Source organism: Lacerta agilis, chromosome 1 (assembly GCF_009819535.1).
Source record: "Lacerta agilis isolate rLacAgi1 chromosome 1, rLacAgi1.pri, whole genome shotgun sequence".
Classification (NCBI taxonomy): Eukaryota; Metazoa; Chordata; class Lepidosauria; order Squamata; family Lacertidae; genus Lacerta; species Lacerta agilis.
In genome coordinates, this window is record NC_046312.1 from 114,943,360 (window position 1) to 114,963,332 (window position 19,973).

A 19,973-nucleotide genomic window follows, 5' to 3' on the forward strand; every position below is an offset into this window, starting at 1 on the left:
TAGACGTCGTGCCAGCAAACTTGAGCGTGTCTAATTGTGGTACATTTGCTCCATTTGTCTAGGGTTGCTTCCACAGCTCATTGGTGTTGCTCCAGAAAAGGCCATTAAGCTTACAGTGAGTATATTCATTTTAAAATAATTTTCTTTAAAGGGTTTTCGATCCAGTTTTTGGAGGAGACGCTCCTCAAAAGCCGTTCCCAACATACATACAAATCCAAATCCAAATGCAGTATTAAAAACATGAACATAAAGATATTTTAAAGTGAGGATAACTCGACACTTTTGCACTACTTTCTTCTTTTTGGGGGGAGGAAATATTTACTTTTGTAGAACACCAAAAATGTATTTCAAGTAATCTCTCTGCTCCAGGAACTGCCACACTCTGGCCTCTTGTTTTTAGATCTCCTTAAAAAAAAAAAATCTTTATTGAAAGTTCAAAAAGTACATAATTATATGTGCACTAAACATGGCGAGACGTAAATCAAAGAGAGAAAAAGAAAAAGAGAAACAGAACCTGTGTAGAAGGGAAAATAAAGTGGGGGGGGGACCAAAAAAACCATTTACTTTACAAGGTTCCAGTTACAGGTAGGTAGCCGTGTTGGTCTGCCATAGTCAAAACGAAATAAAATAAAAAATTCTTTCCAGTAGCACCTTAGAGACCAACTAAGTTTGTTCTAACTTAGTTGGTCTCTAAGGTGCTACTGGAAAGAATTCTTTATTTTATTTTGTCTTTACAAGGTTGTTATTGTTCTTCACCAGATCTTAACCTATTACAGAATTGGTAAGAATGGATTCCAAATATCAAATCCAAATATCCAAATATTGTTTTTAGATCTCCTGAATAAAACTGTAGACGAGGGAGGTGGAGAAGGGGCCTGGTGGTATTAATTATGTCTTTCTGTTAGGTCAATGACTTCGTCAGAGACAAATTCACGCAGAGAGACGGTTCCATTCCACTGCATGCAGAGATCCTTGCGGGAGGCTGCGTGAGTATCCCTGCCGTGCGAAGGAGCACACCTTTCCCACTTTGTGCCCATATTAAAATGACTGCCGGCACATAACAATTTTATCGCTGTGTCATGGGAAGAGCTGCCGCAATTTTGGTGCCGCTTGTCCCTTTCCATTGACACCTTTTCCACTGCCGGCTGCTACGTGGAGCAGGGTTACAGCAAAGCAGGGCATCTCTTTACATTACTACCATCAGCACAGACCTGTTGTTAGAAATGTCAGGTTGTTTTCCCCCCACAGAACAGCTCTGATTGTCAACACCGGCTGGAGAAAAAGAAAGCCATGGCTGTATATATATATATAGAGAGAGAGAGCTCTCTCGGTTTTTCGGCAGAAGCGTTCCTTTTGTCTGAAAGGTGGAGAGGAGCTGGATTTATCTCCTGCAGAACAAATCCGTTTTTTGCTTGCAACAGGATTTATCTGGCTCCAGCTTTTCTTAAAAAAAATAAATCAAGAGGACATTGATGAAAGTAACAATGTAAATGCAAGGCCAAAAGTGAAACACTTCTGAGCTCCGTCGATTTCCATGGGGGACAGTTAAGCAGGTGCCTAATTCTGCCCCAGTGAAATCGGTGGGAGTTTTAAGTGTTCCATTGTACATTGCATATAGGAAGCTGCCTTGTGCCGAGTCAGTCCATCAAGTTCATTGTTCTCTACACCGAATGCAAGGCTTCAGGCACGGGTCTCTCCCAACCCTACCTGCAGAAGCCAGGGATTGAACCTGAGACCTTTTGGGTGCAAAGCGAATGCCCCACCACCGACTCAGCTGCCACCCTTCTCAGAACAGTACATCACTGACATTTTCCAAGACGCATTGATTCCAGTGCAGCTTGAATCTTACTGAAATGCAAGGATTTCCACTCATGACACATTCCTTACTGGAGGGCAGCTGCTCTTTCTGCCCACCTCAGTTCTACTGTTCCCTTCATAATAATAATAATAATAATAATAATAATAATAATAATAATAATAATAATAATAATTTATTTATACCCCGCCCATCTGGCTGGGTCTCCCCAGCCACTCTGGGCGGCCTCCAACAAATACCAAAATACACTACAAAGTCACAAATTAAAAACTTCCCTAAACAGGGCTGCCTTCAGGTATTTTCTAAATGACAGGTAGTTGTTTATCTCTCTGACCCCTGGTGGGAGGGCGTTCCACAGAGAGTAACTGGTGCAAAGGCTGGAGGCAGCTAATAAGTTTCTCATAGAACCGACAGCTGTTTGAATGAATGCTAGCTGCTTTTGGTGAGCACACCTAGCCCAATTTCACCATGGGTTAATTTTTCAAATATACGCTCAGCCTTGGTTTGCTGTTCTTAAAGCGTTTGGGGGAAGGTCCCTGTTGAATTTTCAAGCCCAGATCCTGCAAAGGTATTGCATTTTTATTGTTTACTATTTATTTGTATATGGCCCTTCGTCCGTAAAAGTCAGGGTGGTTCGCAACATAAAGTGGCATCTTGTGCTTTTAGTACATTTTTAAAGAGTTGAGTAGAAAAGCATCTGTCTTCCTATGTAGCTTCTGTCCTCACTTTGGTGAACCAATAGACTCGGTTGTGCCTAATGTTATTATCCATTCCAAGCACATCTAAAAGGCCACACCTGAACCATATATGTAGAGCACTATTACGCCACTTTAAGCAACCCTTGTTGTTGTTCAGTTGTTCAGTCGTGTCCGACTCTTCGTGACCCCATGGACCAGAGCACGCCAGGCACGCCTATCCTTCACTGCCTCCCGCAGTTTGGCCAAACTCATGTTAGTAGCTTCGAGAACACTGTCCAACCATCTCATCCTCTGTCGTCCCCTTCTGCTTGTGCCCTCCATCTTTCCCAACATCAGGGTCTTTTCCAGGGAGTCTTCTCTTCTCATGAGGTGGCCAAAGTACTGGAGCCTCAACTTCAGGATCTGTCCTTCTAGTGAGCACTCAGGGCTGATTTCTTTGAGAATGGATAGGTTTGATCTTCTTGCAGTCCATGGGACTCTCAAGAGTCTCCTCCAGCACCATAATTCAAAAGCATCAATTCTACGGCGATCAGCCTTCTTGATGGTCCAGCTCTCACTTCCGTACATTACTACTGGGTCCTGGGCACCATAGTTTGAGAAGGGTGCTGAGAGTTACAGTCGTACCTTGGTTTTCGAACAGCTTAGTTTTGGCTCCTGAACGCCGCAAACCCGGAAGTGACTGTTCCGGTTTGTGAACTAATTTTGGAAGCCGACGTCCAACGGGGCTTCCGATTGGCTGCAGGAGCTTCCTGCTGCCAATCAAAAGCAGCACTTTGGTTTCCAAACGTTTTGGAAGTCAAACGGACTTCCGGAACCGATTCCAAGGTACGACCGTATTCGTCACAGAGCTGAGTGGTTTAAACATCAGTCCTTCTTCCCAGGGAACTCTGGGAACTGGACCTCCATGAGGGGAATAGGCCTCTCCTAACAACTTTCAGCACCCTTAACAAACTGCAGCGCCCAGGATTCTGCCAAAGTGCTGTAATAATGCTTTAGATGTGTGGTGCAGCTGTGGACAAAGAGGCAGAAGCCCTCCCCGGGTTTGGATCTGGGAACTCTTAATAACTTCCAGTTGAGCAGGCTGGATGGAAATCTCTTCAGCTTGTCACCAAAACCATGGGCAATGAGGCTGTTGACCTCTGCAAACTCTGAATTCAAAGAGGCAGCCCTGGAGTGATGCTGTTCTTACTTCTCCCTGATTAGAAATGGCAGCCCTGTAGATACCCCAGCCTTCGCTTGTCAGCGTACAAACCCACGTTTGGGAAAGGCAACAACCGAGCGAGTTATAGCCGTACCCCAGAGAGAACCTAATCTTGCTTTTGAAGGCCCATTAGAAGCAGCTACAGTTATATGTAAGAGACCCTTCAACCCCGCAAATAAATGTAGTTCAAAGGCCTGACACATCTGCTGACTTCTCTCCCCCCCCTTCCCACCGCCAGCCCCCCACAAGTCAGCTATAAACTGCTGGGGGCTGCCGTGGTTTCATGAGGAAGCCCACACAGCATAACGGCGGTATAATTTTTAAGAAAATGTATGCACATTTTAAATTAGACTTGAGTTCCTTAAAAAAAAAAATTGCTTGAGGATGTTTTCAGGTATGCATTCATTAGGCTATTTCCCCCCTGCTGCGACATGTGTTCAGTAAGGGATCTTAGCGATTTCTGTTTCGGTAATGAACTTTGATTATTAGGGTTACTAACTTAATATCGTTTTGTACCAAAACATCTTTCTTGCATGGGCAAGTCTTCATTAAGCACTACCTCTGTCCCTTTTTCGCTCAAGGCATTTTAAATTGGAGCCTAGTGTGACGTTCACACCGAGAACGTTTGAACATCAAAAGCTGAGCTCATCATTGCCTACTCTGACTGGCAGAGCATCTCAGGAAGATGTATTTCCCAGCTGTATGTGGAGATGTTGGGGATTGAACCCAGGAACTAAGCTATGGTGCTCCCCTTGGGTAGCAGACAAGGAATCCTCAGGATTTTCTGGCTCTGAGTTACACACCCTCTGCCCCAAGTACTAAAATAACAACACCACCTGAACAAATTTCTCTGAGCCAGCCCGTTGCAGAAAGGCAAATGTTTGAGCGCTTCCCCAGTAAAGCTGTTTTTTTAAAAAATAAAAAATCTATTTAAAAGGAAGTCTTCTCTTCTAGGTCCCAGGGCAATTTAGGGCTTCTTATAGGTAATAACCAGCACCCTAAATTGCACTCTGAAACAGCCAGTCCAATAAAAGTGGCCGCATGATCCCAGCACCATGACCCAGTCGAGATTTTAGCACCTCCATTCCTCATGTATCGAAGCTCCTAAGTGCTTTTCAAAGGCAGCCTCACGTTGTGTGTGATTCTAGTGCAGCCGAACGGTAAGTGATGCATGTAGGACCGTGGCCAGGTTTGATCCTACCAGGAATGGGCACCCCCATTGGAACTGGGGGGGAATTGCAATAGAGCTGCTGTAGGGATAGAAAGGGAGATCTTCCTTTTATCGGAACAGGGCTCTTGGTTTCTGTGGACGGCGTCTTCGAAGTGGCCGTATTTCCAGAAGGGGCAGGACGATGTAGCTGACCGACGTTGGCTGTACAGAAGTGGAATCACCTAGCTATCTCCCCTGTGTGCTTTTGTTTTTAAGAAACGGGGGAAAGGGAGGCAGGGACTTGATTTCTTTCGCAGCATCGTTCCATATATTAGCCAGATTTAACTTGCCCGCCAACCTTCTATACTTGTCAGGCTGCAGGGACACAAGGCACACAGTTGGCTGTGCATCCTTTTTTTCGTAAAAAGCCCCGTTGAAAGGATGGAGTGATGTGCTGGAAGAAAAATCCCCCAAGATCCCTAAAAGCAGAGAGCACACTTGCCTGAGAGAGTTAGCACAAATTGCTGGAGCTTAGCTGGGAGAAGGGAGTCTGAGTACCTAGAAATTGTCTCCTAGGAGCAATCTACGTCAAAAGGACAATGTTTTCAGTGTGGGGGAAAAGTTTTGGTCCGGGACGCTGCCTGTTTTCAGCAAGAGGAAGCGGGTGTTGGGGGCTGGGCTGAGGCGCCTTCCCCCCTCTTCCCCCTTTGTGGCTTGTGCCTCACGGGTGAAATTGGAAAGGGCAAGAGGTCTCCTCTTCCAGGGTCACTTGTGCATTTCCTTCCGCCTCTGGCATGTCAAAAGGTGTTTGCTGTGGGATCTCAGACGGCATCTCTTCTCTCATAACCTTTGCTGTCAGCTTGAGTTTTTTTGTATTTGTTCCTCGTGGAGACTTTATTTTACATGACGTTAAGGTTAAGCAAGGGAGCTTGAATTGTTCGTACTCCTGATCTGTATGAATAACCTCCATTCAGGATTGAATTTGTCATGTTGCTGCTCCAAAAGGTGTCTGTCATAATTTAGGAACCATTTTCTGTGTGCGCGAATAACTGGGCTTGCATCGGGATTATTATTTGGACATTGTATTTGAATGGGGCCGTTGTTTATAGAACAGCCATGCCAATGAGCTCTCAGAATGTCTGCATAAATTCTTTTTTTCAGGGTGTTCTGCCCCCCCCCTCCCCGCTGAGGATTTGGAACAAAGTTTCCTTGGTCTCCCCTCCTTAATAAATTTCAGTTTCTAAAGCAGTGATAACACCCATGCTGCTACCATAGCCATTACTACAGTAGGGCATATCTGTTGGGTGCCAGTATTACGCTACATGCTGCACAGAGCCTGAGTCAAGACATGTTTGTCCAGAGGGACATGGATCCGGGTGGTGCGGTGTCTAAACCACTGAGCCTCTTGGGCTTGCCGATCGGAAGGCTGGCGGTTCGAATCCCCGTGACGGGGTGAGCTCCCGTTGCTCTGTCCCAGCTCCTGCCAGCCTAGCAGTTCGAAAGCATGCCAGTGCAAGTAGATAGATAGGTACCGCTGTGGCGGGAAGGTAAACGGTGTTTCCATGTGCTCTGACTTCCGTCATGATGTCCCGTTGCGCCAGAAGCGGTTTAGTCCTGCTGGCCACATGACCTGGAAAGCTGTCTGTGGACAAACGCCGGCTCCCTTGGCCTGAAAACGAGATGAGTGCCGCAACCACATAGTCGCCTTGACTGGACTTAACCATCCAGGGGTCCTTTACCTTGTCCAGAGGGGTTCCAGTTCCACCATAACAAAATACCTTCTCTGATCATCAATTAATATAAGGAATGGAACTCTGGAACAAATTATTCCACAATTCAGCCACTGATCCAGGATGGAAAGTTTTGGGCTTCCGGATTTAATCCCGTCAAGTCATTGCACAATGAGAATGGCTTACTCTCATGCAATGGAACTTCCCTTCCCTTCCCTCTCCGTCGTCCCCCCCCCCACTTACCTAAATCTGCTCCTGAGTGTAGGGAGAACCCCCACAGCAGACTAGGGGGCAGTGCAGGGGGGGTGGAACGAAAAAAATCCATTTACACAGGAAGAAGTGTTTCCGCTAATGCAGTGGCTTTATTTGTTTCTTCAGAAAATCCATCAACATCTCGCTGAAAAATAAATTCCCCCAAGTGTCCGTATGTAACATGACTAAAACATGCAAGCCAGTTAAAAACAAGTATGCATAAAGCCATCTTTTTTAAAAAAATAAATAAATTTAAACATCTTTTTTTACAGTTCAGAAAGTACATAATTAAATGTGCACTAAACATGGTGAGATGTAAATAAAAGAGAAACAGAACCCTTGTAGAAAGGAAAATAAAGGGGATGGGGACCCAAAACTCTATACTTTACAATGTTGTTATTGTACTTCACCAGATCTTAACCTATTACAGTATTTGTAAGAATGGATTCCAAATATCCTTGAATTTGTCCATGGCAAGTCTGTGTTTATATGCAAGATGTTCATATGTTGCGAGTTTGTATAAATCTTCAATCATAGAAGGGAGCCACATTTTTATTTTACCAATTCACCAGTATCAAAGATGCATAAAACCATCTTTAAAAACAAAGGAAAAATTAGTGAAGCTTTTAAAATAAGCGTAACTAACTTGTGTGTCTGGATAAGCTTGCTGAAATTGAAACCTTTTCATCAGGCATGTAAAAATAAATAAACAGTGAAGGCAACCTGTCTAATGTCAAGTGGCAGGGAGTTCCAGAGCACAGATGCTGCCACACTGAAGGAATTACTCATCGGGCATTGTGTGGCACTTGTAAAAGTGCAAGTTCCACAGACCAAAGTGATCAAGTAGACACATTTAAGGCAATCCCTGAAGTAAACTGGTCTATAGCAGCAAAGCAGATAATCCTATACCAACTTTGAACTTGGCCTGGTAACATGACATTGGTCAATGCAGCCCTCTGTGTACTGCAGTTCTTGCGGCCGGATCCTTGCACCCAAGTACTCGGAGATGTTTGCATCTTCAGTCCCCGGGACTTAAGTGTTGACACCACCAGTCACCTCTTGGAAATAGGTAGGAAAATGAGCCCAAGTCCTTGTAGTCCCTCAAGCAGCTGACGGTTGCTGTCAGAGCAGGCAGTCCTGCCAACTTTTGGGGTGTGTATTTTGGGACACACAGAATAGTGTTGCGTGCAGGACTCGTGGCTGCACACTTAGTCATGTGCACAGGCAGGAAAGAAGCGCACACATTTCCGGAGGTGCTTTGAAAGTTCACTGTGAGGGTCTCTGCGGTGGGACAATTGGCTGAAGTCGGAATTTGCAATATCTTCTGTGCATTTCCCCTCTGACCTCACATGACAGCCTAGGACTGCGGCCTCGTCACAGAGCCTTAGACAAGATTGTGCATTTAATGAAAAGAAATAAGCTACATTGTGCTTGTCAGGCCATCAACACGGTTCCGAAGCCCAAAAACCCTTCTTCACCCTGAAGCTACCGATACAGGTTCCATCAGTCAAAGCTGCATTTTTCTGAAATCCTGTCCCTTTAAAGAGCTTGCTGCTGTTTTGTGTACATGCAAAAAAAATATTCAACTGCTTTCCATGAAAGGAACTGGGGAGGTTAATTGGGCCGTGATTGGCTTCTCCCTCCCTCTCCTTCGAAAATAAAAATGTTTATGAATTGATCCATTTGACTTTCTTTACAGGGTTATTTTGCCAGCCCTGCAGGAACTCTAATTTCTAAAAGATTAAAAATAAAAACAAAACAACGCCTTGCAAAACAGAATTTCCTGTTTCTACAGGCACCACAGTAAACTCCCGTGAACCAATCTCAAATGACTAGTGTGGCCAAATTCAATTTCTATTCCTTTTTAAAAGTGTGTGTATGTGACAGAGACAGAGACAGAGAGAGATTTCTACAAGAAAAATTTTACTGGCTCAATGGACAGATCTACACCTTCCAAATCAGTTTTGCCTTGTTTTTTTTCTAATGGGAGGGGAAGAGAAAATATTTTGCAAAATGCTTATGCTGTCAGTGTGTGTTATCGGTTACACAGCTCAAACAAACTGCTGACTACAATACACACACTAGGGCTGGGCGATACATTGTCCAAAACCAAAATTATGATATTGGTTTCGTAATTTTTGACCTAGCTATCTATTGCAAATCATGATGGGTGTGTGTGTGCTTGGCCTGAAAGTGAGACGAGCGCCACACCCCATAGTCACCTTTGACTGGACTTAACCATCCAGGGGTCCTTTACCTTTTAAGGCACTGAGACTACCTTGGTTGCCCTCAGGATGACCTATGTCAAGGGAGAGATCGCAGCGGTATATGACACTGCCGTTTTGCGGAGAGATCATGCTTGTGGAGGAAAGGGTTTTAAATTTCTTCTTTCGTGGTGCTGTACTGGTGAAACCCCCCCCCCCTCTTTTCCCTGAGCCTATTATTATAATTTTAAAACGAAGTGCCGCAGCCAGCATCACATCTAGGTTTAATTTTCGTAAAGGCAGACAAGCCCTTCCGAGTAGGCGGATTGGTCCAACCGCCTGTCCCACGATGACCCCTGCACTTTTTCCAGAAGTGAAGGGTGGCTAGACCTATAGCAGGCTAAGGGAAAGTCTAAACATGTCACTTCCCAGTACGTTTACATGCTTCTGGAGCGAAACTGTCACGTTGAATCGCCCTGTGAAATTTTGAAATGCAGCTTGGTGAATGTCTGAGGTTAAAACGCACAACTTGGGAGAGAGCAGCTCATGCAGCAGCCTCCTGCGAGGGATGGGGCTTGCGCTCTTGCTAATGAAATATAAAACAACTTGACAGCTGTTAAATTTGTGTCACACCCAGGCTGGGGAAACGGGTAATATCAATCTGTTTCTGTCTGTATCTCCCCCCCCCCCGGCACCTTTAAAAAATAATAATAATAATAATATAATTTTTTCAGTAACAGATGTGGTAATGGAGGTGTGCCCATTATTCACTCTTAAACAATGAATTTCAAGTTTAAATGGTAAAAAGCTCTCCTATTCAATCCTAAGAGCCCTGCCAATTATTTACAGTAGCAAAAGCCAATTTTCATTCAGCTCACCTTTTGCCATCACTCAAAATCATTAAACACTGACAGGCACAACAGCAATTAATGCTCCCTTCCAGCAGCGATGGTGCCTAATTTATATTTCTTAGTCACTTTGCTCGCAGAAATGACCCAAAGCGACTTACAATGCAGTATAAACGCTGAAACAGCAAACTCCCCCCATAAAAACCTAAAACGCACATTTATACAAATCAAAGCCTGCTGTTGTGTCGCCACCCTACGGACCTCTTGCGGAGCAGAGAAGGGCCTCAGGTGACGATTGCAGAGTTTGGACGGTTGGTTCTTGTTGGGAGAGGCTGGCGGCGAAGTATCGGGGGCAAAACCTGCCCTTTGAACCGAGCCCAGAAACTAATCGGTAGCCAGTGTGGTCGTGCCAGAATTGGTGGCCAGCCCCACATATTGCAGTGATTCAGACTAGAGGTTGCCAGAACATAGGCAACAGAAGTTAGGTTTTCCCTGTCCAGAGAAGGCCACAGTGGGGCCACCGGTCAAAGCTGACGGAAGGCGTAGTGATAGCTGGGCCTTTTCACCCTTGTCTTTTATTCCGCCTTAGTCTTTTGTTCCACGTTAGTGGAGGTAGTCCATTGATGAGCAAGAGTCCAGTGGCTGAGTGGAGTGTCATCCTTGATGACATTGGTAGTCTGCCCCTCTGTTCAGCAGCCGTGTACTTGCACAGTGCTGGTTGCCATAGGGGCCCCCCCACCTCCTGGTGAAATGTTCTTCCTTCCTTTATCTGTCGTTTTGCCACGGCTGCTGGTGGTTTGGGCTGGTGAACGCACTTCAGCTGCCGCTGTGACATCAGCAGCAGCTTGCCAGGCACGTGCCTCAGGTTGTCTGCTCTTTCAGAATGCACTTTCCTGTGTTAGGCTGCGTGCAAAATTGCAGCAGTGCCCTGCAAACCCCACTACGAAGCTGGGCAAGCTGCTCTCCGGCTTTTCACCTGCCAGCTTAAAAACCTGCTTATTTGTTCCATACCAAGAAGAAGGAAAGCACGGCGTAATAGACATTAATATTGTTGTTGTCGCTGTTATTAATATTTGCGCGTTGCTCCCCTTGCACGCAGGGGTGGAGGAAGGGGGGTGCAGTGGGGGCAGGCCGCCCCGGGTGTCACCACTGAGGGGGGTGACGAAATGCCGGGCGGCACTCACCACGGGGCCTGCACTCCCTCCTGGGAGTGACGCGTTGGCTTGGGCCCCCACAGGCTCTGCGTAGCCTCAAACAGTCTTCCCGCCGCCTCCCCCTCAGCTGTAGGGCAGCTGAGGGGGAGGAGGCAGGCAGACTCCTCAGAGGCCCCACGGAGCGTCCTGCCCCGGCTCGCCCCGCCCCATGGGCATCTGGCCCCGCCCCCGGGCGCAGGGCACGCACGCCGCCCCAGGCACCCAATCGGCACGCTCCGCCGCTGCTTGCACGTGACACAATGTACAAACACCATAGAAACACTCAAGCCATTTACAACAAACAACCAATAAAGACCTAAAAAGAATGCATTTGTACAAATAAAAAAGGCAGGTCAATGTATTCAACTGTCTGTACATTTTGTGATGGTTGACACCGATTTTACACTGCTTTTCAACTTATTCAAGTTACAGGATTGGCTTAGGGGCTGGGGAATATTTGTCTTCTGAACTAAAACACGCCATACAGAACCAGCTAGGCGGAGGATCATCAGAATAAAAGCAGGAGGCTGAGAGTGGATGTCTGTGGTTCCCCCCCCCTTGTGATGCCCCACTTTTGAATGCCTTCTCAATATCAATTGCAAAAACTGTAGCAGCTCCGATCCCTAGAATATTAGCTAGCGAAGCAAACCTTAAGTTGCCTAAAGCTGTTTCCCGATACTCAGTGTGGATGGGAGTTCTTAAGTGTTGGAAAGATCACGTGTGGATTTTGGGTTTCTTTGAGGGGGAATCGCTTAACACTGTGTTGTGTTCTGCTCTTGCAGGCAGGAGGTTCTCAGGTCATCTTCACAAATCCCCTGGAGATTGTCAAGATTCGGCTGCAGGTGGCAGGAGAAATCACCACAGGGCCGAAAGTTAGAGCCCTCACCGTTCTGAAGGACTTGGGGATTTTCGGTCTTTACAAGGTGTATATTTTCTCTCTTTCTGCATTACACTCGCTCAGATTTGTGGGTTTTTAGTGTGTGTGTGTGTGTGTGTGTGTGTGTGTGTGTGAATCTTTTCAAATTTGAAAACAATCTCTGCCTGCAGGGCAGCCCCATGGTTGAAAATGGAGAGAAACCCACATTTATATTAGTGGCAGTGGGATGTACAAAAACACTCCTTCGCTTTCTTCCACGGGCTTTTATACCGAGCCGTAGGGAGTCATGGTTCCGGGGACCCGCTGGCTTCTGGCACAGATCGTTTCAGTGGGAAGAGGTGGAGGGGTGTGTTGTAGAGGGAGAAAAAGTTTCCTCTCCTTTCCCTTTGTGTTTATTATGGCAGCCCACATAGCCTTAGCATTTATTTCGTGTCTCCGCTATCTCTATTGTTACATTCTCAGCGGGCTGCTCTCTTTGTCTTAATCACACGACGGCGGCGCAACAGTAGTGTAGTTTAGCAGAATTCAGATCTTTAAGAAGTTAAGTGATGGGATTTGTCAATAATGAATTCGTTTTGTGAAGGGAGGTGGGGAAATAAAACCCGCAACCAGCCCAGCGAGACCCATACCGTACTGTACCTTTAGCAGAATGCCAGTAAACAGATCCTTTCCCTGCAGGTCTACTTACTTCCATCATTACAGATCAGAGGTAATGGAGCAGAAGCTATTAGTTTTCTTAAACTCGGAAGACTATTTCTTCCAACACCCTTTGCGACGGCAAGGGACTAATACGTAAATTCGGCAGATGCAGGCAGCTGGGCTCCCGAGAAACAGTGTTAACGCGTTTCTTTGTGGCCTGTGCACAGAATTTGGTTCTGGAGTGGCAGCTTACATTCGGAAGTTAGGACATCAGGAACTGCATAACTATAGCGTTTTCCTAAAGGTGTTTTAATTCGTGGAGCATGATGGTTGGTATTTCTCCTTTCCTTGTAAACCACACTTGTATCTTAAAAGGGAGTGTGAGTGGGTTGCTAAAAATGGAGCCTGGATTAATTTGAATTGAGCAAATGGGTTTAGGAGGCAGATTATAATTTTGGGATTTAAAGGGGGTTGGGGGCACAAAGACAACGTGCACGGCTTTGATTCCACCACTGCAAGCTGTGCTAATGGACTTGACCACAGAGCACTGGGTCATAGAATTGTACTGTTGGAAGGGACCACGAGGGTCATCTAGTCCAACCCCCTTGCAGTGCAGGAATCTTTTGCCCCACGCGGGACTCAAACCCATGACCCTGAGATTAAGAGTCTCATGCTCTACCGATTTTGCTATTGGTGCTGAGCCTGTTCCAGGGGTGGCAGTAGAGAGGTTGCTATATACTGATGATAGGAGGTATCGATTGGATCATCACAAGTAGACTCTCCTGCCTATAGAATTCAGAAGGAACAGTGGCTATAAACCAAACCCAGAGATGCCTTCTTCCACTGCACACCCAGCCACACAACAAAGCATTCTGGCTTTGGACCAAAGTGGTGGTTCTCCTTTTACAGTCGTAACAGACGGCTGTGGGTGATTGGTACTTAAAAGCATTTGAGCATCTCCAATAGATCTTGCAGCCAAGGACTGAGCATCGAGTCTTGACTCTGATGTTTCTCATCCACGTTCAGCTTTCTTCACTTGCCCCCATTGTAAAGAGCCCTGCACCCTCAGTTGTAATATTTGTTCACGGAGCCGCAACAGCATTTTCTCAGTCAGGACGCTCCTGTTCAGACATGGCAGGTGGAGTGGGAGAGAATGCAAGCATGTCGTTTATCCATTGCATATCCCCTGCCCTCACTTTCACGAACCCAGGTTGGGTCACCCAAGAAAATAAATATATTGAGATAGGCAAAAATGCAGCCAGTACTTAAAATGTTGCAAACGTTTTGTTAAAAGGGGACATCCTTGGCGAAGCGTCTGTGATTTGGCATCAAATACATCCCCAGCTATACTGCAGCGAAAGCGCAATCGCCAGTAAAAGCCTAGCAAAAGAAACACATTTTTAAATTGGCATTGGGACATAGGCAATTGAGTGCCAATTGAATCTCAGGAGGAAAGGAATTCCCCAGCCAGGGTGCCACCACCGAAAAGGCCAGATCCCAGGGCATAGCATAATGTACCTACGCTATAGACAGAACCACAAGGCGGCTTCAAACTGGTGTTGCCCACATCTCAGGGCTGAGGCTGGGGAGTCATCTAGATCCCCTCTTTGTGCCTGGATAGTCCCCGAGCCTTGTGTGTAGAGGCAGTTTGAATTTATCCTGTGTGTCTATAACTTGTTTGCACTCCCCCCCCCCCCCTTATTCACGTGACAGGGTGCCAAAGCATGTTTCCTCCGAGACATTCCCTTTTCTGCAATCTACTTTCCTGTGTACGCTCATTGTAAACTGATGCTTGCAGATGAAAATGGCCGCGTGGGAGGATTTAATCTGCTTGCAGCTGGCGCTATCGCAGGTAACATTTTACGGCGCAATTTGCAGGCAGCTCTCCTTCTCTTACATACCTCCTTCCCCCCCCCCCCCACTTGCCAAACCTGTCCCCTTTCCTAGCAATAGTTAATATTCATCAGAGCCATGGATAGGAAGCTAATACACTATTGTATGTAGCTTAATCTAAATTTGATCACTTTTATCCTTGGTGGGAGGTAGTGTGATTTTGATGAGAGCTAATTACATTTGCATAATGTGGATAAACAGCTTAATGCCGCTCAGCAACTTGTAGTCAAATTTGTACTGTTGGCCTCAATAGGGGAGTTGCAATTGTTTCAAAGCTCTCAATGTGGGAGGCTTGGTGTTTAAAATCTCAAGGAAACATACAGAGGCGAGTTTTTTTTAAAAAAAATCTAGTCTGGTTTTCCTACATTTGGGAAGGAGCTGACATCATATATAGAACAAGAGTGTGTTTTAGGAGGTTGGAATTCAATATTATTATTTTTGGAGAGCCAAAATTCACTTCATCTGCAACTTGTTTGAGGGAAAAGCCATTAAAATAGTTCACATAAGCATTTATTTGAAGCAGAAAGCAATTTTATGGCGCAGTCCTTCTTTCCTGTGTCAGCAAAGCCCATGGGTGGGAAGGTTCATAGATTTCTCCTAAAGCCTCTGCTCCCCATCCCACTGCTGGATCGGTCAGGCCTGTTGCCATTCAGACAGGCACAATGCATGGTGTCCGGTCATTGCTGATTATGTGATTTTGTGTATGGGTTATTTACCAGCTTCACGCTTTATGCCAGAGTACATTTCACCACATGGGTATTTGAAGCCCTAAACAGCTCCACCCCCATCGTTGAGCCTGGACACTGAGGTCCAGCTCTGAGGGCCTTCTGGCAGTTCCCTCCATGCAAGAAGTGAGGTTACAGGGAACCAGGCAAAGGGCCTTCTCGGTAGTGGCGCCTGCCCTGTGGAATGCCCTTCCACCAGATGTCAAGGAAATAAACAACTATCTGACTTTGAGAAGATCTGAAGGCAACCATGTAGCAGAAAGTTTTTGATGTTTGATGTTTTACTGTGTTTCATTTTTTTAACTTGTTGAAAGATGCCCAGAGTGGCTGAGGCAACCCAGTCAGATGGGCGGCATGTGAATAATAAACTATTATTATATTAAATGTACTCCGGCATAAAGTGCAAAGCTGCAAAGGGGAAAGGAGAAGCTGCTGTTGGCTTTGTTACAAATGCGACTTCAGCTGTTCTTCGAAAACTTAAAGAGAGTTTGTATTCATATTCATATTCTTTGGTGTTAGAAATGTTTCTGCCCGTCTCTGATGTTTGTGTTATACTAAACACTCATTTCTCCTGAAAAGGTGTGCCTGCTGCTTCCTTGGTGACCCCTGCTGATGTCATCAAGACGAGACTGCAAGTGGCGGCTCGCGCTGGTCAAACAACGTACAATGGAGTCATTGACTGCTTTGGAAAGATACTTCGAGAAGAAGGCCCTGCAGCTTTCTGGAAAGGAGCCGCAGGTAAGGAAAAGAGGTGGGGTGTGTGGGTACGTTTGTAACTTCTGTTTTAATTTAAAGAAGACACTTAGAGTCCCAAGGCTCACAACCATTCAGTTTAATAAAATTAAATACCTGCTCAATAAAGATTGTGCTTATTCTGTTCAACAGCTCGAGTGTTCAGATCTTCACCCCAGTTTGGCGTCACTCTAGTGACCTATGAACTTTTGCAGCGCTGGCTCTATGTTGATTTTGGAGGCCTGTAAGTACAGTTTACCATCCTCTAAACCAAGCGCAGGGAACCTGTGGCCCTTGATACAATGTTCAACTCACAACTCACATGCCTCAGCCAGCATGGGCAGGGAGGATGGAAGTTGGAGTCCAACAAGATCTGGAGAACCACAGGTTCCCGCATTCCTTCTTGGTTGGTGAAAAATGGCCTGGTACATTTAGATTACCGGTAAATTGCGTTTCTAAATATAAACAGGAGAGCACAGCAACCTAGATTATCATCTTTACTCTTCAACACTCCGGTTTTCATTACCGGTCCTAGTGTAAGGTTGAGACACTGTCACACAGGACAGGCAGGTGATGCGCTACAAGAAATATAGGGAATCTGTGGCCATCCTTATGTTGTTATTGTTGGACTCTAACTCAGCCCCAGCCAGCACAGTCAATGATCAGGGATGGAGAGGTGTCTGCACCATCCAGCAGTTCCTCAGCTTTTCTCCCTTCAAGCTTAGAATTTCTGCATTTTTAAACTAAGAGTCAGAATCCAAGTCAAAGCTTATGACCAATTTACTGCCCTTGGCTGGTGGCATTCAAGGTATATACGATGAATCTTAGAAGAACCCTGTGGTGTCGGCTGTTAAAAAGATTCAGGCCTTGGTTGATGTAAGTCACCATGCAAAAAGGTGTTTCATGGGGAGAGAAAAAGCCCAGTGAACAACACCTGACCAAGTCCTAGCTATTTCAGATCTGCATATGCATTCCCTAATGAGTGATCTGTTGGATCAGCTCTGAGTACCTGGTCTAGATTCATGCCCAACCATGCTCAACACTGTTAAAGACTGACAAAAAGATGCATGGGTGGGCTGAGATCATGAGTGTAATGATTCAAGTATGGGCAGGGAACCCGTATGGGCTGGTGGTCCAAATCTTTATTCGCCAGTGGGCTAACTTTGACAAGTGGATGGAGCCATCTGTCATGGATTCTTTGGCTGAGATTCCTGCATTGCAGGGGGGTTGGACTAGATGACCCTTGGTGTCCCCTTCCAACTCTACGATTCTGTCAGCTGACTGGGGTGTGGGTGGTTTCACCTGTCAAATTTGATTTGCAATAGTTCCCACAGGGAACATGCTAGCAAAGCAGTACCCAGAGCAGAACTGAAACACCCCCTCCACAGTGGGTGTAGTTATGGGGAAATTGCCTTACAGGCTATTTTGGACTCCCAGGTAGGTCAAGATTGCCCCGCAGGTTTTCCACCCCGGCCTTAAAGAAATAGTGTTATGCCGATGAAACCTGAACTCTGCTAATTTTCTCTTTGCCTCCTTACCAGCAAACCCTCCGGCTCAGAACCTACACCCAAGTCTCGAATCTCCGGCCTTCCTCCTGCCAATCCCGACCACATAGGTGGATATCGACTTGCAACAGCTACTTTTGCTGGGATAGAGAACAAATTTGGCCTCTCTCTTCCAAAGTTTAAATCAGGTGCCGTTTCAGCGCAGCCCAAAGCAGCCGCTCCCTCCTGAGCTGTCCTCTCGAGCCAGATAAATAGTAGTGCCATGGACAGAGAGCTACAGCCGTGGCTCTGCTCCTCTAGTCAGCTGCATGATGCTCTAGCTGAATGGAGCACTGACATCGAATCACTCCTTTCTATCCAAAACACAGCTAATCATTTGCACACGGGAGACCGATTCAAGCTTTAAGTTCTATGCGTAGAGTAAGTAACTAGGGCTTGGCTTAGCACAGCTTGCACTCCATGTTACTGTACATATTGTACAACTTTGTACAGAGACATCATCATGGCATTGAAATGCAAAACTGCATTTGTAGAAACAGGTGTTGCGGTTCTAAATAGTTTGAAATGTACAGAATGTTTTGGAAAGTGTTTTATTAAAAATCATGTGACAATAAAATTTATTAAAACCAGAATGACAGGATTCTTTTTGTATTCTAAGCTAAATCACTCAGATTTAAGATATCCCTTTGGACAACCTTGCTATAGTCTGCAAGGCAGCAAGAGGTGAAGAAATGCAAAAAGATGAAAAGGTTTGCTGGTAAGAAATGGTGCAAACTCCCTCCCCCAGCAACTAGTATTCAGGATACAAGCTTTGGAGGAGGCAGAGCATAGCCATCATGGCTAGGAGTTAGGATAGTCCTCTCCTGCATGAATTTGCCTAATCCTCTTTTAAAACTATTTAATTTGGTGGCCATCACTGCCTCATGTGGGAGTGAGTTCCACAGTTTAAACTAATGTCATTTCTTGCCCACCTTTTCTCCAAAAAGTCCCAACTGCTATACCCTTTCTGCATAGGGGAATCATTCCATCCCCTCAAACATGTTGGTTACCCTTTTTTGAACCTTTTCCCAACTGTACGATATCTGGTGAGGCGACCAAAGCCATACACATTACTCTAATGCATATGCACCATAATGTGTTATGATATGAGCAGTTCCGCCCCCCCCCCCCCCCAGTCTCTTTCCTAGCATGGGATTTGCCTTTCACAGCTGCTGCACACTGAGTTGATGGCTTCATCCAGCTATCTGCTATCACTCCCAAGGTCTCTTTCTGGCCTAACCTCACCAGTTCAGACTCCATGTGACCTTAAGATTTTTTTTTTGCCCCAACACATCGCTTTCCACCTGTTTACACTGAATTGCATTTCCCATTTTACCACCCATTCACTCAGTTTGGAGAGGCCATTTGCAGCTCTTCACACACCCTTTTTTGTTTTAATGACCCTGAACAATTAAGTACCATCAGCAAACCTGGCCCCCTCACTGCTCTAGATCATTTATGTATAAGTTTAAAGGCACAGGTCCCAATATCAATCCTTGAGGAACGCCACTTTCTATATATCTCTGTTCGAAGAAGTCAGTTTACTAATATCTGCTTCCTGCTACTTAATCAACTCATCCACAAAAGGACCTCTCCTTTTATTACATGACTGCTAAGCTGACTTAGGAAGTACCTTGGTCAAAAGCTTTTTTTAAAGTCCAAGTACACTGTGTCAATCAGATCCCCTCCACCCATGCTTGTTGACAGTCAAAGCACTCTCAATAGGTTAGAGAGACAGGATTTATCCTAGCAGAAGTCATGCTGGCTCTGCCGAAGCAAGGCTTGTTCTTCTATAAGATAGGAGGAAAAAATAGTGATCATTATTCTACAATAATCATACAGCCTTTAATGTAATGTCACAATAGAAAGATGACCCCTTTGGTAGAATAACCAAGAAATTAATATAATATTAGAATTGGTAATTGGATTTTCTGAGTAGTATTCATCAGTAGAAACAGAATGCTTTTTTTACCTATGGGAGTAAAAAACCAACTAAAAATAATAATCCGGAATCCTTAAAAAATAGCTTCGAGCCCATAGGCAGATATTTCAGAAACAAATTAAAAATGTATATATTATTATTGCATAGGAGAGAAACTGATGTGCAAGAAATAAATCAAATAATGTGGAAATTTACACTGATCTTATGTGATAGTAAGATAATACTGTACCTACTACTGTACAGTCCTAGAGAAAAAATGGACAAAGTTTATTTTGAAAGTATGAATTGCCTCATGTGCACATTCTTTTTGCTTTAGTTTAAAGAACTGTTACATGAGCAATATCAAGTAAACTGAAGAATTACAAAATAAATCCCAAGTCCATTTTTATTATAGTCACAAGATACTTTTTTAAAAAAGAAATGGAGTTTGTAAGTTACTGCTAATTATTTTCCTGCAGCCCCTCACCCCTGCCCCTGCATAAACCCCTGAAAATGCCAACTCTTGAAAAACAAGTCTTTAAACAGATGC

General features: G+C 45.2%; 1 protein-coding gene across 2 annotated transcripts in view; it reads left to right on the plus strand.

Annotated features, from left to right (window-relative positions):
* Positions 1–18,092, plus strand: part of SLC25A12 (solute carrier family 25 member 12) — a 58,601-nt gene extending 40,509 nt beyond the window's left edge. The window contains exons 12-19 of one of the 2 annotated variants that reach the window (XM_033168149.1): positions 63–115; positions 906–986; positions 11,875–12,015; positions 14,322–14,460; positions 15,806–15,964; positions 16,112–16,202; positions 17,500–17,676; positions 17,736–18,092. In XM_033168149.1, the coding sequence (XP_033024040.1) occupies positions 63–115; positions 906–986; positions 11,875–12,015; positions 14,322–14,460; positions 15,806–15,964; positions 16,112–16,202; positions 17,500–17,676; positions 17,736–17,763 (869 nt within the window). In that variant the 3' untranslated portion in view covers positions 17,764–18,092. Of the gene's footprint in view, positions 1–62; positions 116–905; positions 987–11,874; positions 12,016–14,321; positions 14,461–15,805; positions 15,965–16,111; positions 16,203–17,499 lie in introns of both variants that reach the window. The other variant, XM_033168156.1, reaches the window with a different exon arrangement.
* Positions 18,093–19,973: the final 1,881 nt, after the last annotated feature.